General features: G+C 42.3%; 3 protein-coding genes across 5 annotated transcripts; 1 reads left to right on the forward strand and 2 right to left on the reverse strand.

The window, feature by feature from the left end:
- Positions 1-1315: 1315 nt before the first annotated feature.
- On the forward strand, positions 1316-8180 carry cops4 (COP9 constitutive photomorphogenic homolog subunit 4 (Arabidopsis); the record flags this gene model as incomplete). 3 transcript variants are annotated; one of them, XR_014631209.1, is made up of 12 exons in its annotated part: positions 1316-1389; positions 2163-2242; positions 2377-2528; positions 2704-2807; positions 3219-3372; positions 4270-4420; positions 4876-5046; positions 5164-5279; positions 5813-5857; positions 6981-7065; positions 7310-7511; positions 7752-8180. XR_014631209.1 is itself a non-coding variant. In XM_084461268.1 (11 exons), the coding sequence occupies 11 exons, from the start codon at positions 1316-1318 to the stop codon at positions 7441-7443; spliced, it is 1266 nt and encodes a 421-aa protein (XP_084317394.1). In that variant the 3' UTR covers positions 7444-8180. The 3 variants fall into 3 exon arrangements, 2 of the variants coding, with proteins under 2 accessions (XP_084317394.1, XP_084317395.1); XM_084461268.1 differs by having other exon boundaries at positions 7310-8180; XM_084461269.1 differs by lacking the exon at positions 5813-5857 and having other exon boundaries at positions 7310-8180.
- A 1400-nt stretch (positions 8181-9580) lies between these two features.
- Positions 9581-10766, reverse strand: LOC311327387 (placenta-specific gene 8 protein-like; the record flags this gene model as incomplete). Its single annotated transcript, XM_084460423.1, has 3 exons — positions 10478-10766; positions 9974-10098; positions 9581-9685 (listed from the first exon to the last, which is right to left on the reverse strand). The coding sequence occupies exons 1-3, from the start codon at positions 10593-10595 to the stop codon at positions 9581-9583; spliced, it is 348 nt and encodes a 115-aa protein (XP_084316549.1). The 5' UTR covers positions 10596-10766.
- A 5724-nt stretch (positions 10767-16490) lies between these two features.
- On the reverse strand, positions 16491-17461 carry plac8.1 (placenta associated 8, tandem duplicate 1; the record flags this gene model as incomplete). The annotated part of the gene is made up of 3 exons (XM_084461329.1): positions 17374-17461; positions 16877-17001; positions 16491-16595 (listed from the first exon to the last, which is right to left on the reverse strand). Exons 1-3 carry the CDS (start codon positions 17456-17458, stop codon positions 16491-16493), a joined length of 315 nt encoding a protein of 104 aa, XP_084317455.1. The 5' UTR covers positions 17459-17461.
- Between the last annotated feature and the right edge of the window lie 6690 nt (positions 17462-24151).

Genomic DNA, 24151 nt, shown 5'->3' on the forward strand with positions numbered 1-24151 from the left:
CCATGATGTCCAGATCACCAAAGACCTGTCAATAACACTGTGGTGAGGAAGGCACATCAGAGACTGTACCACCTCAGACAACTGAGGAAATTCAGAGTCCCACAAGAGTCTACCACGAGCTTCTACTCAGCATCCTGACTGGGAATATCACCACCTGGTACGGGAACAGCTGCACACAGGATCGTAAGGCCCTACAGAGAGTGGTACGGTCAGCTGAACATACCTTAGGGGGGCCACTCCCTCACCTCTAGGACATCTACACCAGGGGATACAAGACCAAGGCTAACAGGATCCTGAAGGACCCCAGCCACCCAGGCAACGGACTGTTCACTCTGCTTTGGTCGGGGAAAACACATGGCGAACACAGAGAGACTCAGGAAGAGCTTCTTCCCCCAGGCCATCTGGCATCTGATTGACTCTAGCTAGTGTATACAGTGCCACCACACCTAGTGTACACAATGTCAGAACATCTAGTGTATAACATCACCATAAATGTATAATGCAGATGACATCTCACCCCCAGGAATATTTATATTTATAGATAGATAGAGATATAGATAATTTAATGATCTATTATATTGTATGACTTTATATTGTATATATTTGTATTTATTTTGTGTAATTTGTCACTGTGTCTGTACATTGTACGTTACATGCGACAAATAAAACCTGAACCCAGATCACCTGCATTTGCCCGCGGCGCGGCCCGGGTATTATGAACGAGTTTATATAAGACACGCCCTCCTTGGAAACCACACGGCGCGTCATGTGGATACTTCCGTCTTTGCCTTTAGGTTGAGTAGCCCTATTTACAATAATAAGTAATAACCTTGCCCTCGCTTTGCGTTCAAAAATTAAATATTCGCGTTGTATGCCTTCATGACTGCGTCTAAAGCTACAATAATATGTGTTTCTATTATAATAATAGGCTACCTCCTTGTTTTCAAGTGGCTTCTTCTCCTCGCCCCCTTCTTCCTTATAAAACTAATCTCTCCACTTTTTCTATATAAAACCTCCATACCTTCACTGATCTAAAGTTGCCCCAAGGAGATTGCCCACCTGAGCAGAATAGAAACACACAAAGATCACCTAAACCCATGAAGCTACATTCACTAATGCTTTGAATGTGTTTTCTTAATAATGAGAAAAAATACATAAGCAGCAAAGTGGGCATTTTGAGACCACATGCACATTATATGCCAAAACAGCTTGTTGAATGGCTTTCTAGCCGTGGAGGACCTGGAGGGAGCGTGGATTGCAGAGAGGAAGTACCCTCTTCAGTTAGGGAAAGCTTGTTGACACATCGTTTGGGAAAATGGCGACTGGGGTGAGACAGGAGCTCGCTCAGCTAATGAATTCAAGCGGATCCCACAAAGATCTCGCTGGAAAGTATGTATAACCGAAATTGATGGAAATATAGTCAGCCTTGCTATGCCATTTGTCAATCTAGGTGAACTGATTGTGGATATCTCAATTATCCACATATCTAACGACGCTACAGTCAACCAGGCTAGCGCTAGCCAGCTCTGGCTGCACTGCTAACGTTAGCTAGTATTGGCTAGCTAGCAACACTACTCGTTAGCTAACTAGTTAATTCAAAGTCCATAAACGGTCATGCAACGGCCCTGAGATTTTATATCTTTAATTGAAACGTAGCTTACGTTAACGTCACGTTAGCTAAGACGAGATACGCCTAAATGGTTCGAGTTGGTGCCTCTGAATACGCCAGTACTGGGTTAGCAAGTTACACTACTTTATGTCACCGTCTATTCTTACGGTGGTCCTAAGAATAGACTTGCCCGTTATTCTTACGGTGTGCTATCTACCGCCTCACATTCACAGATGTCGTAAGAATAGACGCTCCCGCTATTCTTACGGCGCTGAATCCTGTTTTGGGAAACAAGCTTTCTCAGGCTTGCTTTCAAACCCTAACCAACTCTACCCCTATCCCTGAACCCTAACTTTAACCCAACCATAACCCAAATATAAGGTATTTATGGTTAAAATTCTTGAAAGTGTTACTACCGGTCGCCGTAAAAATAGTCACTATGCTAATTCATAACGATCTAGCTAGCTTAAGTATTTAACAGCAAATGTTCATTACATGCACCCTCTGCAACAACATTGCCATACCTTTTCTTTTTTTTTTTACACCTCTGTAGATATCGACAGATTTTGGAGAAGGCCATTCAGTTCACAGATGCTGAACAACTTGAGTCTTTAAAAGCATTTGTTGAAGCAAGTAAGTATTTAAACAGAAAGTCAGGACTTTTGGCGGATTTCTGATGTGTCAAATTTTCTCCTTCTGCGCCATCTGATGTTTGTTCTGCAGTCATATGATATTTCTGCTCGCTGTCATCTCTCCCTCTCTTGCAGTGGTCAATGAGAATGTGAGTCTAGTGATTTCCAGACAGCTGCTCACTGACTTCTGCACGCATCTCCCTAACCTGCCTGACAGCACAGCCAAGGGAGTGTATCACTTCACCCTAGAGAAGATCCAGCCAAGAGTTATCTCCTTTGAAGAACAAGTGAGAGCAACAGTGTGATGAGGACAGAGGGAATGACTAAAGCAATCATCTAATTTACGTTGTCTTCGTGGGTGCTGTGTTGATGTTGTATTCTATTTTATTGTATTCGATTTTACATTTTGTCAGAGTTGAGTTTAGAGTAACATATCCTTGCTTTTGATTTAATCCTGGACAGGTGGCCTCAATCAGACAGCACTTAGCAACCATCTATGAAAAGGAGGAGGACTGGAGGAATGCTGCACAGGTCTTAGTTGGTATTCCCTTAGAAACCGGACAAAAGTAAGCAACTCATTAAGTCATTTCAAGTTAGCATGTTATGGTTAATTGGAACTGCAACATGTTTTTGTTGTATTCGGCCTTTAGCCTGGGTCCAGACGTTCGAATCCACCCGCAAAGAGTTTACCGTTTCTTGGTCTAGTGTTGTTGCTATGTGAAACAGCTGGTTCTCTGATTAAAATATAATCAACAAATGAGCGATTCAGGTTCTTACGATTCGCCAGTGCATTTTTGTCTATTCTATGCATCGGCAGTGACGTATAATCGAATCTCCCTCCCCCATGGAAATCAGTTAGAGTGGAAGCAATGTCAGACTGAAGTTCTCAACGGAGTGTAACGAGTCGACAATTCTGTCTGATATCAGGCTATTAGGCCCTAGCTCTCACACATTTTGTGTTTTTTTTTTCTCTTTAGGCAGTACAACGTTGATTATAAATTGGATACATACCTGAAAATCGCCCGTCTTTATCTGGAGGACGATGACCCGGTGCAGGCAGAGGCCTACATCAACAGAGCCTCTCTGCTCCAGAACGAGTCCACCAACGAACAGCTACAGATACACTACAAGGTAATCTACACGCCTGTACTGAGGGACTAACTGTGTCTTAAGGGGTTCAGGGTTTTTCCTGGCTCAGAATGAGGGGGGGGGGGTGGTACCTTAAGTGGAGGTCTCGGGGGTTCTCCCCCAGGAAATTTGGGGCATCAAAAGCTTCATTTCCTGCATTCTGGTGAATTTTCTATGCAGTAATGTGTGCTTTATTAGCTTGTCTGCCTAACTTTACTGTATTAGCCTACATAATCTGACTTCATTGTGTTTATTTATTTCTAAATAGCAAACAGCCTAGAACATTTGTGAGGGCATATCAAGGCACTGTGACTATAATGTAGGTTGTCAGGCCAAACATGTACTGTAGACTGTACAGTACTGTAGGCTACAAACCTGAGGTTTTATGTCAATGGATGGAGAAGAGGCTCCACACTCCCATAGAGAAAGCATTGTCTGTTCCATAACCAGAGCTTGAGAACTTGAGCTCAAGGTGCTAGATGCATTTGTGAAGTCGAGAGCTTTTGCCCAGTCTAAATCTTGTGTTTCTGCGACCCTCCTAAGTCAAGATATGGCTATTCAGGCGTTTAAGTCATGGGAGGAAAACTTTGGTTTTCACCGCTACCATGAACGACACTGCATGAGTGTGTAACTAGTGAATCGCGTGAATGGAAAAAAGGTCACACCAGAACAATTATGCGCTCCAAATTATATTTCAAGGTCACACAGATCATATGTTTACAACATAAATCAATGGAAAACAATAAATGAGTACCTACTACACGAAATGTGTGCAGATTGGCAGGTTTTAGTGTTTTCTTTTCGAGAGCTGGAGGTGGCCGCCTCGTAATTCTCTATGCAGGAAAAACCCTGGGGTTAATATGAGCCTGTGTCTTACACCCACGTGTTTCTGCTTTCCAGGTGTGCTATGCCAGAGTCCTGGACTACAGAAGGAAGTTCATCGAGGCGGCACAGAGGTACAATGAGCTCTCATACAAGTCCATTGTCCACGAGAGTGAACGCCTAGAAGCCCTGAAGCATGCTCTCCACTGCACCATACTGGCCTCTGCAGGTAACCAGATATAACCATCACATATGATATCTTAAGCTATAAATTGGCTCCCTGATAATTAGCATGTGTAAGACAGGGTTCAGACTACACAAATTCAGCCCGATTTCAGACCAGTTTTTCGGCAGCGAAAAATTTTCCAGCATCGGGCCCGATTTCTTGACCTGCCTCCCCGACTACCTGGACTCACGTAACGATCGTGAAAGACGGCATACGGTGATCGGTCGTGGTCATTCGTGGTAGTGTTGCCAGGCTCCCGGCCAAGACGCCAAGAATATATGGGAACTTTGATCGGCTAAAATGACACGGTGACCATCGTGAAAGACAAAAATATTGTGTTGAACCCGGCTTTAAGTGTAGTCTGAACCCGGCGTGAAGCATTTATCAGCCTGCGACAACATCATCAACAACAACAACAACAACACCAACAGCACCTTCTCTCCTCCCCTTCTGCTCAGGCCAGCAGCGCTCCCGGATGTTGGCCACTCTGTTTAAGGACGAGCGCTGTCAGCAGCTGGCTGCCTACGGCATCCTGGAGAAGATGTACCTGGACCGCATCATCAGGGGGAACCAGCTTCAGGAGTTTGCTGCCATGCTGATGCCTCACCAGAAGGCCACCACTGGCGATGGTCAGCTCCCACTTTACTCCAGCACACCAGCTGACAGGACATTGATTAACCTTTGACCCCTTAGTCCTAGCTTTGGTAAGTGGAGACCGAGAGTGAGTGGTGTTGTCTCTCTTCTAGGCTCCAGCATCTTGGACAGAGCCGTTATTGAGCACAACCTGTTGTCTGCAAGTAAACTCTACAATAACATCACTTTTGAAGAACTAGGGGCACTTTTGGAGATCCCTCCAGCCAAGGTAAGAAGTATTCTCTTCTTACAAGTGATGACATGTTTCACCCTAACAGCTCTCTCCCTGACCAAAATCTTGCTTTTTGGCAAGAATAATTAGTTGTCTTCAATTTGTTAAGCCCGCTCTGGAAAAAAAAAAGTTTACAAAATGTTTTTTTTTCCCAAGCCCTTCTTCAAAACTTTGTGAGGATGGAAATATTCTATCTATTTCATCTTATATAGTTTTTGTTGAATAAATCTAATGTCAGGGAAAATGAGCTGCAGGATTCCTTTAGTCAATTGTTTCTGTTTAAAGTATTGATTTAGGGCATTCTAGTATGCAAATACAGTGTATGAGGTTCAAGTAAAAAACATTAAAAAACCAACAACAATACCTTAAATTTGTTTTAGCTCTTAGGCTAATGCAGTTCAAGTGGAGATGATTGTAATAAGCTATTTGGCCCAGAGTCTAGTATGTTGTTAGGAAAGCTGAAGTGTCAGTCTAAAAGCAGCAGCAGCATTTAGAAGGCTTGTATTTTGAACATATATGTTGTTGTGCAGGGCGATTGTGCTGATGGTGAGGTCCCTGGTTACAGATGCAACCTGGTAGGGAAAATAATCACTACTTTACTAATAAATGAGGTGTGAAACCAAAATGCAGCACTAAAATTCCAGTGAATGCACTGTGCCCTCCGTGTCTCCGTTGAAGACAGAGAGAATTAGTACCAAATGAGCACTCCCCTTATAATAGCCTTGTTTGATACTCAATGCAGACATCAATGTTTTGTTCAGATAAAGTTTACTTAATTGATCATTGTGGGATCATTATCATTTAAAGATTCACTTTGTGTCGTGGTGTAAAGTTCTTCATTTTTGTAGGTTTGGATATCATCTGGAAATGTAGTATGATTCACTGCACATGTTTGGCGTCATTGATGATAATTAGACACGCAGTGGTATGACGTTACATAACAATACTTGGTAATTGATTGATTACTTCAAGAGATATTCATGTCTCTATGGTAAGTGGTGGATCATGTCAACTAAATCACTAAACGTCAGAATGCTTTGTGTTATAGCTTAATGATATTTCCAGGCATATTTGGTTTAAGATACACCATTTGCATCTGGGGTAACTGTCCCCAGCAGAATAAGTGATTCTATACAAATGGGTTTGTATTTTCTTTGTTGCCTAATTAGCATGTGTATTATGTATCTCCCCTCACAAATGTATGAGTTTGTATGTTTTACCATATAAATCTTCACTCGCATATTAATAGCACAGTGTATATGTTCTCCATTTTACATCTTCAGTGTGACATTTCAGGTGTTCTGAAATCAGAGAACTGTAGGATATCATTGGTTTTACTGTCATTGAAAACATGACCATGGATAGGGAGATTGTATTATAGTATTGTGTTATTAAAGTGGGATTGAATCAGTTAATTATAACGGGAGTGAGATGCTAGAATACATTTACCCATTGGCTGGGTGAGACAAAAATACATTGTAAATACAGTCAAACCTAAACATTGGCAACATAGTGGTAATGTGTTGTAGAAATGACATGCGCAAAACTAACATCTAACACTTCATCCTCATATTGGCCTGGAATGGGTTTGACTTTGAACAATCTCTGTATCTAACATGCCAGTCATTTGCTGTTTGATACTGGAGTGCGCATGGAGATACCAGTGATCTCTGTCTCTGTGTCTCTCCTTGTTCTCAGGCTGAGAAGATCGCCTCCCAGATGATCACGGAGGGACGCATGAGCGGCTTCATAGACCAGATAGACGGCATCGTCCACTTTGAGAGTGAGTGACCGCGGCGCCGTTCTCTCTTCGCTTGCTCTGTCCAGACAGTCGGAGGTGGTTCGCTGGGCTGGGGGCTCCCACCTTGCGGTGTGGCTCTTCTGAAGATCTCTTCCTGTTGTCCGATTGCCTTTTTTTTTTCTTGCCCCTCTTGCCTGAAGCTTGTAACTTTGTGAATGTAGTTCTGTCAAAGTGTTCTAATTCTCTTTTTCCTCCTCTATGGTGTCTCTCCTTTCCTCTTTTATAGCACGCGAGCCTCTTCCCACCTGGGACAAGCAGATCCAGTCTCTGTGCTTCCAGGTCAACAACCTCCTAGAGAAGATCACCCAGGCTGCGCCAGAGTGGACAGCCCAGGCTATGGAAGCCCAGATGACCCAATAAGACAGCCCTGGAAAATCCCTTAAAACTACTCCCTCAGTCCTAATCTACCCTACCCTTCACCCATCTATGTGAGTGTCATCGGATAAGATCACCCCCAGATACCAACACACCCGATGCCACACGCCCATCCGCCCCCCCCTATCACCCTGTCCGTGTGAAATTCATAGGTTATGGGAGCACCCAGGAGGGGAAGGTCTCCAGAAACACCATCACTCTATCGTTGAATGTGTTGACTCAGCCATTTTCTGACAGAGTTCATGAGTGTGCTGGTGAAGTTGTGCTTTCTTTACTCCTCTGTGCCCCATAAGGACATGACATGTGGATCAACTGTCACTCCACTCATCTCTGACCCTTTGACCTTGATAGATGTGAACACAGCAGTGCAAGAGGCTAGGACCTCACCTCCTTGGGCTGGTGATCTGGCCTCACCAGGGGTCTGCCAGCATGGTGCTCAGAAGAGCTAGTGTACGTTTATATGTGGAGTTTACCATTGGTCTGTTGGATTGGCTTGTGGCTGGAATGATTGACCACATACACACTCACCAAGATGTCCGTGGTTGCAATCTTGTGTATGACTTGATGTAAACAAGAGTATTCAGACATTGATGTTCCAACAACAATACGTTTTTCAGCTAATTTGACGACATGGAGGCAACACACCAACGTGCACATAATTTGTTGCCTCTTGTAAAACTATCTTGTTTCGTTCTGTTATGAAAGTTTGTCAGACCATAAGATCAACTTATTCAAAGAAATGAATAAAATAGAAGTTGAAAGAATAGGTCTGTGTTCTCATAATTACTCCAGCGTGACTGAATGCACATTTGGTAAAGGGAATGGATGGTAAATGGACTGCATTATATTGCACTTTTATCCAAAGCGCTTTACAATGACCTCATTCACCCATTCACACACACATTCACACATTCACACACAAATGGCGGCACCTGCCATGCAAGGTGCTAGCCTGCTCACTGGGAGAAATTTGAGGTTCACTGTCTTTGCCCATTTCAAGTTACATGCCATTCACAATAGGGCTGAACAAGTTGAAACATGCATGAAAGGTTTATTATGTTTTGTTTTTTTATTATGTTCAGTTTATTGTATGGTATAATCATAGAATTGTTTTATTGCCAATCCAAATTAAGCAACGTCCACCTGTGGCAATAAGGATGTTGCTTGTTGGCCCCACACACCAGTGCAAAGATCACAGGACATGCTGGCAGATGGTAATTGTCGCATGAGGGCTAAAGATCGGAACGGCAATCTGAAGTGAATTGTGTTATTGTGCTTATAAAGGTTCCATGTTAAACATGAAGTACTTAGTGTTAGCTAGATATACCCATGAGCAAAGCTCATCACTTGCACATCAGTTTGAAAACATAACATACATTATGGAAATGGATAAACTGAACAGTGCACGTTTATCCAGAAATGTTTGAACTCTAATGAGACAATAATTTACAGCAGGATATGAGGAGAATAAAATTAAGCAAAGTAAATCTGTGCACAAAAACAACAACACATCAGCATACTTGTTTTGGTTGATTCTGTGACTTTCTTTATTGCAGTTTTATGAGAAATAGATCTGTACAGCCCCCATGACCAGTCCGTCTCTAAAGGTGGCTTGCAGCATCTAGAGAAGCGACGAAAATGCACTTTCAGCCTCTGAAATCACCAATATCATCATCACATAGATCACTAACCAGTCTCGCATAATGGCCAAAGTACTAGTGTAATTGACATTGTTATCTGGATGAGAAACCTTTGATTGTAAAATGGCAAATGAAATGACAGTGCTGATTGGGGGGTGTGGGTGTTTATTGGAGGGTTTTGGGTGTGGTAATGGTTGTGGGCGGGGGGGGGGCAGTTTTGGTTCTCTATGGATAAGAAAAGATAAGATAACACTGCTTTAAAAAAGGGAGTATCTGGATTGGAATAATCCTATGTATTCCCGTATATCTACCGGGGAGGGGGGGGGGGTTAGAGCGGCAGAGTGTGACAGAAAGAAAGTAGTCTACTGAATACAAAAGCAGAAAAAGACAACTATAATGAATTTGGTGTGTCTGTTCGTATGAGGGAGTTCTATTTGAGAGTAAGCTGCTAAAGGTGAACAGACATCCTTCCCTACCGAAGCTTAGAAGATGCCCTGGTCCTTCCTCCTGTCTATGTCTCTCTTCAGCTGACAGGTGGAACACCACAAGCAAAATGCGGAGGCCATGTAATCACTGCACAAGGATCCCTGTGAGACCAGAAACATGAGTTAGTCCAGGACAGAGAGGCTCCTACTGGCTATGTAGGTTCCCTGCTGTTTCAATACTAAATGTGTTGTATCCAAGACACAAAGCGTTCAGCCCCAAGCCCTGTGTACCTAGCTATGCAAAACCAGTACCATATTACTATTGCCATACGAAGGCGTTATAGAAATACTTTATAACACCTTTGTGGAGCATTTTTTAAAATAATTTGGAACAGCTAATTATTTTGACCTATACCATTAAGTCCTACCTGCTCACTGTAGTAAACGTACCTCAATGTTGTATTTGGTTCTATAGACACTGCGTATGGCCATGGATATACCACACAGACAGCACTCGTCCATGTCACTGGCGATAGAGCAGCCCAGACAGGGAAGGCAGAAGAAGCCATAACACACTGAGAGAGAGAGAGAGGGAGAGAGAGAGAGAGAGGATTCAATGAAAAGTGTATTAAGGCCAACATTCAGATCTAGAGATATTTATTATTTTCCCAAGGTGAAGGGAAATTCAATGAGATCGCAGGCAGGCAATTTATTTCTCCTCTCAATTGCCAATCAATAATCGAAAAGTACACATTAATTTACATAGAAAAGAATAATACGTTTTGTATAATAATTAATGGGAATTGTATTATTCATAACTATAAGGAAAAGAGGATCTGATGATATTGCATTTGCACAGATGAAGAGTGATGAATGGGTTAGAAATATGTGAATAATAAATAATAAATGTGTTTGAAAACTGTGATGAAACCTTTAGAAAAGAGTAATACTTACTAGTGCCACAGTCACTACAGCAGTCCAAAAGCCCAGTCTGGAACTCTGAGCGAGCGTAGCTAGTTGGCTGGTTAGTCACAGCCATGATGATCTCTGTACGGACCACCAAAGTTCTCATTCATTCATTGTTATATACAACTAAAATAAAAAATATTTACTAAACCGCAAAGTATCTGCTCTGCCACATATTTTCACTCCTCAATTAAATTAAAATTAAAATTTCAAATCACAATTATTTGCTGTTGAAATTGTATTTCCAGGTGAGTGGTAATTGTGAAGTGAATCTTACCAGCTGGTTCTACCGTCAGAGGACAACCCAGAATGCAGAGTGCTCCAACAGTACAGTAGTTAGAGAAAGCAGACAGGAGTCAACCTTATATAAAGCAGACAGGAGTAAACTACATGCTCTGTGTGTGGTGATGACTTACCAAAGTGGGTGTGGTGGTGGGCACCAACAAAAGTGAATGATTCATGAATACAGCACTTACTGTAACAATCACCTGGCCAAGCTATTTTTATTGCCTAGAGACGACAACAAGATGAAAATTATGATTCTGAAGACATGCATTTGGCATTGATGTTCTATGTAGGCCTATATAAAAAGTGTATTCTACAACGGAGAGTTTGAATACTTGATTCTGATTGGCTAGCAGCCATCTAAAATACTCTGTAATCCAAGACTGCAACCACATAACAATTAGTATTAATGCGCCGTCAATCTCATTGACGAGGCTATTGATAAGATCAAGCGTAGGTAACTATGCTTTGCTTTTTTTTTCAGTGACGGATAAGGGCTCTTGATGGGGAAGATCACAAATTAGTTTTACTGGCACTTAGAACCTGTTTCAGGTTGCTAATGAGTGCTGAATGGAATTGAAAGCAGATTGAAGTAGGTGAAGGGCTTCGCGGGTAGTGGGTAGGCCTACTGTATAGACTACCATGTCATTAGCATAGAAATTAGCAGTACAGTTGGAAAGATTAGACGCAATATTGTTTATGTAAATAGTTAAAAGTAAGGGACCAAGAATAGATCCTTGAGAGACTCCTTTCTTTATGGTCAGAAAGGGAGATTTTAACTCATCTACTAATACAGCTTGCGTTGTATTTGATAGCCTACAGTAGGTAAGCCTGAAATCAGTTGCGTGCATTTGCATCTAAGCCTATTTAAGCCAGTCTGTTCAGTAGGATAGAGTTTATCAAAGGCTTTAGGGGGGCCAATGACCAATGTTGCACATTTCTGTTTATTATCAATAAAAGAGATAATATTGTTTACTACTAATGTGGCTGCTGATGAGGTGCTATGTCCTGGTCTGATTCCGGACTGATGAGGATTCAGGACAGAATTTCTAGTTAGAACGGTGTGGAGTTGATTATTGACTAGCTGTTCCCGGATCTTGACTAAGCAAGACAATTTGGAGATAGGGTGATAGTTTCTGCATGTTCCCTGGTAGAGCTGGGGTTGGGAGAAAGAGATTAGATGTTTCATGTATGGATTGTGTCAGAAATGCATTTAAAAAGGCATGTAAAACCATCCCCTTATGTCAGCAAAGGCATTTCAAAGGTCTCTTTCAACCACATGATTTCTGTAGTGATGGGGCTGTGAATCCAAACATCCAAACACGATCAATCAATCCAAACATGAACAAGAGCACAGTGAACCTGTCGTCCCCCACCCCCTCCCCACCCAAGATGCATGTAGGGCGGCTGTAGCTCAGTTGGTAGAGCGGGTCGTTCAGTGATCGAAGGGTCAGTGGTTCGAATCCAAGCTCTGACTGTCCACATGTTGAAGTGTCCTTGAGCAAGACACCTAACCCCAAATTGCTCCCAATGAGCAGGTTAGCACCTTGCATGGCAGCTACCGCCATTGGTGTGTGAGTGTGTGTGTGAATGGGTGAATGAGAGGCCATTGTAAAGCGCTTTGAGTACCGCTAAGGTCGAAAAGCGCTATATAAGTGCAGTCCATTTACCATGTTGTCCGTATTTACAGTTGTTGCATGAAATGTGAAAAGCAAATTCTTAGCTAAAGATTGTGGATATTGACAGATTGGATCTATGTAGGGAGCCATCTATGTATGGGGCAATAAAGTCTGCAATAAAACTGATTCTGTCTCTACTGCATGCTATCATGCTAAAGCATGTGAAGCCTTTCAATATGGCAGGTAGAGTCACGTGCTTGAGTAGCTACAAGAACACTAACACTAACACTACACTAATGCGAGATAGAAGTATGCCATGCTTCATTTGTAAAAATTAGCAAGTCATGAGGTCTGATTCCTCAATGCTACTGATTTTTGGACAGAAGTGAGAGTTCTGCCCCCCTCGATGTTTATTGTGTTATTTTATATTGTTATTTTTGTAAAATCAATAAAAATTTTGATCACAAAAAGAAGTGATAGTTCTTAACTGTAAAGCATCTCGACCATGCACTGTAGATGGAATTTCTCGAACAGAGGATATTGCTGAGTTATGATGTACATTATTGTACCCTATTTAACTGTATCAAAAGTGATTTGTATAAGGCGGACTAGAGTAATGATTCACTGGTGATTATATCACATGAGCTGCACCAAACTATGACCAAGATATCTGAAATCAACAAGCAAGTGGATTAGACCCGTTCCACATGTGTAGGACGCAATCCTCCGCAGGCCTGGGGCCTCATTTATCAAAGAGCGTGTAAATTCTGGTGTAAAAGAGGGCGTACGACGAAAACGCGGAAAATGCGAAATGTAGCGTACGACGAGAATATTTACACGCTTTTCGGATCTATCAAAAATGTCGTACGCCACGAAATCCGAGACTGGCGGAGAAGAGAGCGTACGCGCACGCGCCCCGTGTTCCGCCCTCTCCACGCCCAAATTCAACCATATATGGTCAAAACTATGACAGGGCACAACGTGGATACCCCGGAAGGAACCGACATAATATAGCGTGGAGCATTAGGACAGACAAAGACGTTTATGGAAAAACGCGGAAAGAAGAGAAACTTTTCGGAGACGGAGGTGCATGTGCTTGTTGGTGAGGTCCACGCGAGGAAAGAAAATCATCTTCGGAAGGTAAGCTATTTGTACGAGCCTACATTTGTCTGATTGCTCCTACAGTTTAGTAGCCTACTGTACGTTTCGTGCATACTGTATGTGGCGTAGGCTACACGGACATGCTGTATTATGTGGCTGTGAGGAAAACAAACATTCCACACATTCTGTGGTAGGCTATGATTGATTCAGGACCAAAAACAGGGAACGATAACACAGATGACCACTTCATAATGTTAGACCACATTATTAAGACTCATCTAAATCACCCGGTAAATCACACTTAAGCATTTATTTGGCTGCCAACAGAAAAACATATCAATTGAATGTGGCTACACAATAAAATGTTTAATGCATAATCAAGTTAACAGACAAACTCAAAGAAAATGACTGAAATTGTTTCTCCAGACTCTGACGTGGGGTGGGACTCAGAGGAGGGGGAGTCTGCAGTGGTCCTTGACCTGACGGTCGTGCCCCCGCCGGTTGCAGCCTCTACATCCAGTGCCACGACCTCCAGTGCCTCCACCTCCAGCGCACCGGCCTCCACCTCCAGTGCCATCTCCAGCGCCTCGTCTCCACCGCCCACGCCTCCACCTCCGGCTGCCAGCGTCCCTGCCTCAAGGGTCCCTGAGGGCTGGGCTTCCTATCAGACGCTGTGCTGGAGGCTCATGACCCTAGAGGCCCAGAGGGAAATGGCAGAAGGGATTGGGGCAGTTGTTCAGCAGTTGGTGGAGGTCACCACACTACACCACCAGAGCCAACAGGACATCCTCACTGCACTTCATTCCCTCACACATGCTGTCACGGACCTCACACTGTCACTCACTACCACACTCACGGACCTCACACAGTCACTCACTACCACACTCACGGACCTCACACAGTCACTCACTACCACACTCACGGACCTCACACATTCACTCACAAACGCACTCACACACCTCACACAGTCACCCACCAACAGACAATAAAATGGTAGAAATGTGAACCTTACTTGTTTATGTCTTCATAGCTGGCGCATGACCTCAGTGTGGGCCCTTTGGCCCCGCTGGTAAACCTCATGACGGGGAGGGGGCTGAGGGCTTGGGTCCTCATTTTGTGGTGGGGTCTTGACTGGTTCTCATTCTTATCAGCTTTGAATATACATCTTGGCAAACATAACAGAATGATGTACAAGGAGGGGACAGATACCTAGTGAAAGTACTATTGGTTGCTAGTAAAAAGACAATAATGAGGGCTTGATATAAGGTGGAACCCTCAACCAAGGAGCAGTGGTGGGTGTTGTGGAGGAGATTTATGAGATTTATTTATGCATTGAGGATGCAGGAAGGAAAGTTTGAAGGGAGATGGGAAAAATGGATGGATTATAGAAGGAAGTGTGATGATACCACTAATATTAAAATTGTCATATTTGGTAAGAAAAAAAAGCTGCATGGATGGAAGTACCCATAAGCTGTTATTGTAAGTTTTTATGTTTTATTGTATTGTTGTTGTATGGATGGAAAATGCTAATAAAGATTAAAGTAAATAAGACAAAGAATATGTATCTTGGCTATGGACACACCAACAAGCCAGCCGTCACGCGCAGCGCCTGCCTCCAGTCTAGCCCCTACCCTGCTGTGCGCCAGGATGAATGAGTCGTGTGTGGAGCCAGGCCACCGTGCCACTACACTTGTGATGAGCATGTCGGCGTCACATATGATTTGGGTATTTCTAGTGTGCACATTTTAGCGATTCACATAGACGTATTCATTCACTGATGGTGCCCTTATGTGGGTGCAGTCGCCATCGCCGTCACCTCTTTGGAGTTCTATCTCGGCCAGTAGGCCGAGTAGCGCCGGATTCATTTAGGCTCGCATTACGCACAGGAGGACTGTCATTTATATGCTTACCAAAGAGCAAACAGGTCCACATGATCACATATTAATGACAATCTAATTGGTCAATTATTGCCTTTTGATGGCATTAGGTGTGTGACATATAGCGCGGAAAGGTTTGGGACAGCGCATAGGTTCAGTTTGGGGAACAAATCCATATCGGACCATTAATGAGCCGGTTAGAGGACACGTCTAATCTTGCATTGCGATATATGTTGGTGCTGAATTGGGCTATTAGCCTACATGATTGTGCGTTCATGAACTGTCGCTCTTATTCTCTCCGTCAAACATAGTAATTCACCGACGCACCACCTGCGTCGCCAGTTCCCCCTGTGTTCAAAAAGGGCGTAGAACACCGTGTAAATCGGTACGACAACTTGAGAGGTGTCGTACAAAAGCGCGGAGAAAGGCGACTAAATTTCCGCCCTTTCGGCTTGATAAATCGCAATGTGGGGGGGGGGGGGGGGGGGATGGCGTACGCCTGAAATCGCGAAAAAGACCGTGTAAAAGAAGGCGTACCTCAATGATAAATGAGGCCCCAGGGCGATGACTCACGGCATTCCATCTGTAGGTCACCCCGCTCTTTACTCAGAAAAAAACACTCACTTTCACTTGTCTAATGCCCCATTCAGACTACACGAATTCAGCCCGATATTGGGCCGATTTTTTGATATTGGGCCCATTTTTTGTCATCTACAAAGTGTTCAGCGTCGGACATAGAGACGTCGTTTGTTTTGATGTTCTGGGACCACTGCCTCTTGTGGTAGCGACATAGAACTGCAGGTCAACAATGCCAGGACATACTTACAACGCTGGCTTACAGCCAACGCACAAAAAGGAGTTTTTAAGATGACCACATTGCAATGCTAACCTATGGCTAGCAATAACATCCACGGTAATAAACTATGAGAGCACTTGGAAATATGTCTTTTTCATATACTTTTGACACCGGGAATCAAATCGAAAAGTCACTGACATTATACACCCACTCTTTATTGGTAAACAGCTAAATAACACATTTAAGACCCATAACCATAACTTGCTATTTTGTTTCCCTAAAGTTTCCTACAATAGTCAACAGACATCCTTCCCTCCGGAAGCTTAGAAGATGCCCTGGGCCTTCCTCATGTCTATGTCTCGCTTCAGCTGACAGGTGGAACACGCCGCGCAAAATGCGGTGACCAGGAAATCATTGCACATGGATCCCTGTGAGACCAGAAACATGAGTTAGTCCAGGACAGAGAGGCTCCTACTGGCTATGTAGGTTCCCTGCTGTTTCAATACTAAATGTGTTGTATCCAAGACACAAAACGTTCGAGACATGTGTACCTACAGTAGCTATACAAAGGCTGTACCGTACTGTATTATTATTGCCATATGAAGGGATTATAGAAATATTTAATTTGTGTGACTTTTTTTTTTTTAATAATTTGGAACAGCAAATTATTTGGACCTATATCATTAAATCTCCACTGTGGTAAACGTACCTTGATGTTGTATTTGGTTCTATAGACACTGCGTATGGCCATGGATGTACCACACAGACAGCACTCGTCCATGTCCTTGGCGATATCGCAGCCCAGACAGGGATGGCAGAAATAGCCATAACACACTGAGAGACAGAGAGAGAGAGGGAGAGAGAGAGAGGATTCAATGAAAAGTGTTTTTTTCTTAAGGCCAATATTCAGATCTAGAGAAATTTAATATTTTCTCAAGGTGAAGGGAAATTCAATCAGATCACAGGCAGGCAATTTGTTTCTCACAAGCACCTCTCAATTGGCGATCAATAATCAAAAAGTACACATTAATTTAGATAGAAAATAATAATATGTTTAGTATAATAATTAATGGGGATAGTTTCATTCATCATTATATAAGGAAAAGAGGATCTGGTGATATTGCATTTGCACAGATTAATACTATGCATGAAGAGTGATGAATGGGTTAGAAACAAATGATATGAATAAGAATAAATAATACTTACTAATGCCTAAGTCACTAAAGCAGTCCAAAAGCCCAGTCTGGAACTCCGAGCGAGCGTAGCTAGTTGGCTGGTTAGTCACGGCCATGATGATCTCTGTACGGACCACCAAAGTTCTCATTCATTCATTGTTATATACTAAAATAAAAATAAAAATTCTAAACCAGAAAAGTATCTGCTCTGCCACAGTTATATTTTCACTCCTCAATCCTTTAAAAATGCAAACATTTCAAATCAAATCTGTTGAAATGGTATTTCCAGGTGAGTGGTAATTGTAAAGTGAATCTTACCAGCTGGTTCTACCGTCAGAGGACAACCCAGAATGCAGAGTGCTCCAACAGTACAGTAGTTAGAGAAAGCAGACAGGAGTAAACTACATGCTCTGTGTGTGGTGATGCCTTACCAAAGTGGGTGTGGTGGTGGGCACCAACAAAAGTGAATGATTCATGTATATTCAGGGTTGGACAGTATTTCTATTACTTGTATTTGAAATACGTATTTCAATTACTTTGGAGTATTTTGTCATTTGTATTTGATAAGGCCGATAAAAAATCTAATGTAATTTGTAACAAAATATTTAGAGTGGAGTAATTTTGTGTTTAAAATATTCAAAATACTTACTCCACGAATAAAACAATAAATAAATAATACATATTCTTATAATATTGGATGTAACAATAAATAATGTTTTAGGGCACGTCCCTAGCGCTAGCATGCTGTCTAGGACGACAGAGCTCCTGTCAGAAGTGACAAAAGAACAGTTGAAAACACCATGCCCAACACGTTGGAATTCTATGTATGACAGTTTGAATCAGCTGGCCACTTTAAGAGTACTACTTTGAATTGATGGAAAAAACTTCAGCGCCCCCCATTAATAAAAATGTGTATACATAATCAATCAAGCTGTTGTCTTAGGAAAAAGTATTTCCTATATTTTAAATACAAAATACATGTATTGCATTTTGATACATTTTCTGGCACCAGTATTTTGTATTTTATTTATTTGAGGGGTATTTTGTATTTTGTATCAAAATACATTTTGATGTATTTTTGCCCATATCTGTGTATACTGCACTTACTGTAACAATCACTGGGCAAGCTATTTTTATTGCTTAGGGGCAACAACGAATAGGTGAAGACATGCATTTGGCATTGACATTCTATGTATATGTGTAGTACAACAGTGAAGTCCTGATATGCCTTTATATCCTCCTGTAGTCTCACACCATCTGACACTTTCAGGTTGTGGTATGGAACACATAGGTAGTAGCATGTACTGTAACACCAGTAGAACCAGCATATACATACATTTATACATAGGCGATTTTACCCTCTGAGAGTAGGGGGGGCAACATTTTGACGTGAGAAAAAAACCCAGTTCTGCCGTCCCGTCCCATCTATTTACAAAGAATGCCAGTTGTGAACAGTATGCTAATAAGAAATCCGAATGACAATTCAATATGCACAACGCATCAAACTTCATCTAGACATCACGAGCATGTCAATATGACTTTATGACCGAGCACTAGGCCATACCCAACATCAGGGGCGGAATGGGGAAATAATTCAGGCCGGGAAATGTAGCCCCATTCAGGCCACTTTTTAAGCCGGATCAGACCAGTGATATTTTGATATACTGTACTGTATAGTACATACAGTATATCTACATTATTGCCACGCTCCTTTCTCCAGCAGTGCTTTTTTCACCTACAGTATTGATTGAGATCGAGAGTATGCTGTAAGCAGACATTTACACGCTGCTGTGTTGTGACCATGACAAGTAGCCTACAGTAGACATCAGCCTCATTGTCCCACACCCGATGAAATTGTACCAGAGCTCACCACCTGGGGGCACTCGACACAATTCACTTTTCTCCATTGCCAAGTATATTTTGCTTTGTAAAAAAGAAAAGAAAGGTTTGGTGTCTCAGTAACAGTATAGTGTCACGTCTTTATTTGGGGGTGGTCCGGGATTCAGCCAGATGATGCAGCTGAAGCTGAGTGCGTCTAGGGACCAGACCCAGGAGCCTGAAACACACCCTACATGTGGCCTTGTGAGGAGAGGGCTCCGTAGTGTTCTGCTGAGCTGAGCTCTTCCAAGCAGGAAGTTGAGCAATTGCCCCAATGAGTTGCAGGGGATGTGAGAGTTGCAGGATTGGGGTGGAAAAGGAAGTGCCTGGTTTCTTTACTCAATAGTGTCAGACACAACTTACACAAAACCCAGAAGAGGAAGGAGAAAGTTATGAAATGAGGGGTGTGAGGACACCGCAACTCAAGTACAACTGAGAGCACAGAGCCCCATGAATGCATTTTGTGGCTCTGTGGGCACTATGGCTGTCAACTGAGCTCAGAAATGATATTCGACCTTCTCTCTTTAATATTTTCAGATATATTCAATTATTATATTCGCCTCTATCTGGGCCCAGGCACATTCACACTCACGCACACACAGACATACACCAGTGTTTGCCATGTCTCTCCTATGATGTATTTTAGCCTTTCTTACTCTGAAAATGCAATTTAATGTAATTTATTGCTTTATAAATGTTCTTAGCCGTTAGACAAACATACTCCAGGAGTTTGCTCGATCGCCTTGTTGAGAGGGGTCAGGGAAGAATTTTTACAGCTCACTTTTCTGGCCCCCGGGTGATACTATTTTTTTTGCTTCCCTCTGGAATATATAGGGGTGGGACCTATGCCCACCTAGTTCTCTGTAAAGTGCATTGTGTTGCCTCTGCGTATGAAATGCACTGTACAAATAACCTTTAATTTGAAAGCTTAACATCACAACATCAAACTGCAACTGCCTGCTGGTGCTAGCTTCCTCGCCGATGGTGATGTTGCTAGTGCTAGTGCTAGCTTCGATAGCCTCTGGAGCACTTCTGCCTTCGATTGCACCTGCCGTGGTGTCATTTCGAGTGGTAGCTTCTTCATTAGCATTGCCAGTTTTTTGTTTTTTTTATGAAGAAGTGGTCAATTGTTTTTACAAACCACAACTATGTATTTAATAATTGTGTTAATTAGTAAAAAATAAATAAATAAATAAGAATTTGAGCAGAGTTGGGCTGGCCAATCAGGGGGGGCAATTGCCCCCGCTGCCCCCCCTATAAAATCGCCGATGGTGTAAATCATATAGCCCAGACCTGAATACTCTGCTATACCAAATTGAGAGAAAAAAGAAAAAGAAGAAAAGTATTTCCTATATTTTAAATACAAAATACATGTATTGCATTTTGATACATTTTCTGGCACCAGTATTTTGTATTTTATTTTGTATTTTATTTATTTGAGTGGTATTTTGTATTTTGTATCAAAATACATTTTGATGTATTTTTGCCCATATCTGTGTATACTGCACTTACTGTAACAATCACTGGGCAAGCTATTTTTATTGCTTAGGGGCAACAATGAATAGCTGAAGACATGCATTTGGCATTGACATTCTATGTATATGTGTAGAACAACAGTGTAGTCCTGATATGCCTTTATATCCTCCTGTAGTCTCACACCATCTGACACTTTCAGGTTGTGGTATGGAACACATAGGTAGTAGCATGTAACACCAGTAGAACCAGCATATACATACATTTATACAACGGTTAGTTCTGGTTCTTGATTCTGATTGGCTGGAAGCCGTGTTAAAATACTGTGATAGACCTGAACCCCAAGCCCCCAGGATTCTAAATCTAAAGTGAAGGCCTATTGAACCGCGCCATCTTGGCTAGATTTGTAGTCTTTTGGCTATTTCCGGTGACTTTTGTACTTAAGCAGTTAAGCTTTTCTGTCCGACGCGCGTCCACGAAAAAGTTCACGTTTATGTGAAATGTAGACGCACGTTCCCGGCTCTCTCGGCTCTCCCCGCTTTGATTTAGCAATGAAAACCGGCTTGCATATTAACCTGTTTTTGTCAAATATATCCATTGGAGAAATTCTTTTTTCATCCAGGCATCTTAGTTTTAACAGGTTAAATATAACTGAACATGTTTTGTTTGCTAGTAGATGGTATTCATTCCGTTCGCGATAACGTTATTGCAGCCAGGCTAAATTCCTCCAGGGAGCCAGTGACCGGCGAGTTGAAGAGCTTGTGCCAGAGACTGTTGCTTGTAGACGACAAGACTGCTGTAACCATTCAAGTGTGGAGGCTACACTGCATTGAAGGTGGGTTGGCTTACTTGACAGTGCACACAGAAAACAGACACAAAAAAAAAAGGGCTTAAAGCAGGTCCAAAACAGCAGCAGGTCTGGTTGAGGTGTGAACTGGTCTCCTAAAAATGGCTTGAGCTGTGAGGATAAGAGGAGGCACACTGTAATTTGCACAGACAGCTTCAGTGGTAGTTTTAAAGTATTTATAATAATAAAACATGATAATAAAAATATAATAAAAATAAAATAAAATAATGTGGGACGCATGGCCATGGAGCACTGGGACAGCTACATCCACAATATGTAAAATGAGAGCACAGAACAGACCTACTGAGTGGTTTGGCTGGGGAGGATGAGAAGAGGGAAATTAATGAACAATGTGATGGCAACAAATATGTCTTGGTACAAAAATGTACTTAGCCTATGTATACTAAACTAACAAAAAAAAGAGCAACAGCAGTATGTTCATCATCACATAAAAATAACACACTGATTTATTTGAGCTGTTCTTATTAAAAAATAATGCTTTGTCAGTTGAAGTTGCAATCCAGAGGAGGTGTAGGCCAAAGCAACTTCACCCACTCCGGATTGTTGCTTCAAGGGACCGCAAGATGTTTCTTAAAAAAAGGTCATTTCCCAAAGTGGATAAATGACATGTTTGGGTGTTTTCAGTCAACGTTGGCGTTGACCGCTTCTAGCTATCGAATGGCCGACTGGTGTAAGATGGATAGCCTAACGTTAGAGAGATAAATGTAGGCTATGGTTATGTTAATAAAGCTAACAATGATGTTGTAACATGCATGCAGCACTGCCGATCTGAACGATTGATTCATTATTACCATGGATCGGTATTGGGATTGATCAAGGGCGAATGTGAAATAGCAGCCACGAACTCAGCGGGTTATCCGAGATGCGGTAGCAGCGGCCAAAGCTCCTGCTGGCGGGGAGTGAAGCTCTTCAACTCGCCGGTCACTGGCTCCCTGGAGGAATTTAGCCTGGCTGCAATAACGTTATCGCGAACGGAATGAATACCATCTACTAGCAAACAAAACATGTTCAGTTATATTTAACCTGTTAAAACTAAGATGCCTGGATGAAAAAATAATTTCTCCAATGGATATATTTGACAAAAACAGGTTAATATGCAAGCCGGTTTTCATTGCTAAATCAAAGCGGGGAGAGCCGGGAACGTGGGTCTACATTTCACATAAAAGTGAACTTTTTCGTGGACGCGCGTCGGACAGAAAAGCTCAACTGCGCAAGTACAAAAGTCACCGGAAGACCAGAAAAGCACAACTGCGCAAGTACAAAAGTCACCGGAAATAGTCAAATGACTACAAATTTGCCAAGATGGCGCGGTTCAATAGGGCTTCATTGTTGATAGCGGTCAGTGAATGGAGTGACTGTATCCAGTTCTATTAATACATCCATGACCTGAACGGGAGGGGATAATTATTACAATACTTTGTAACACACACCTGGGAGCGCATATCATTCCATTTTCAGTATTAACGCGCCTCCAATTTGATCCAATGCATTGTAGTTGTTGTTGCTTGGCAACCCTTTTGTTAGGGGAACTATTTTGCGCGGCGGAATTGAGGGAATGATGCTTCGTTTTGAATAAATGTTAATATTTTACATTGCTGTGTTTATTTTACACTAACAGCTGTAGTAACCGTTGTATAAAAGCAAACCACTCTAGTCCGTGTGTTATAGTGATTTTATAACAGCTAGGGGTGTTTTATATAAAATCACGGCCTCTCGTGGTTTATTGCATACCGTACATATAGATATGCATACAGTAGCGTTTCTATCTTATATGCCAACCTGGACGAACCCCCGCTACGCCCCCCCCCCCTGGCCCCGAGCCGACGCGGTGAGATGGAACACTTTCAGTTCGTTTTGTAAACGTGAAATGAACGGGCTTTCCGATTGTGAATGATAAACTGTCGTCAAGTTGTTGAGTGGGGTGGGGGGTATGTTTCCTTTTAGAGGGGGGGTTGGGAGAGACAGATTAGATGTCATGTTTGTATTTTACGTCGGAAATGCAAATAAGTGATTTAAAACCAGTGTAAAAACCAGCCCCCTTATGTCAACAGAGGCATTTCAAAGGTATCTTTCAACTCTTTCAAGCTCATTTCTGTGGTTGATAGGGCTAGGGCTGTAAATTACACACGGCTGTACTGTAAGTCCAAAGAGCACAATGAACCTGTCATGCCCCACCCAAGATGCATGTTGCCAGTATGTAGGCTAGACCTACAGTTGTTTTGAAAAGCTAACTCTTGGCTAATTATTGTGGATCTCCTCTGATCCAGGATCTAGGTATCTGGCAACAACGACTAATCATGTACCATGTGTCAATACATGTTGAGCATCTACCTGCACTTTCTAGAAATTGAAATATTGTATTGGAGACCAATCCTCTCTCATTTGTGAACTTAAGACCATCTAAGTAAGGGCCTCCAGAGCTCAGCTTTGTGATGTTTCTTAACTGCAAATAGGAGAAGAATAAATAAGCATCTAATAGAGAATTGTATGTGGGATTTATTCAAATTAGCAATAGGTTTAAGACTGTACTGTGAAAAAGGGTAAGGAGATAGATTTAGTATGTTCCAGGGGCTGTCTGTCCTTCCAGCCA

Source organism: Borostomias antarcticus, assembly GCF_949987555.1.
Source record: "Borostomias antarcticus genome assembly, chromosome: 2".
In the NCBI taxonomy this organism is placed as follows: Eukaryota; Metazoa; Chordata; class Actinopteri; order Stomiiformes; family Stomiidae; genus Borostomias; species Borostomias antarcticus.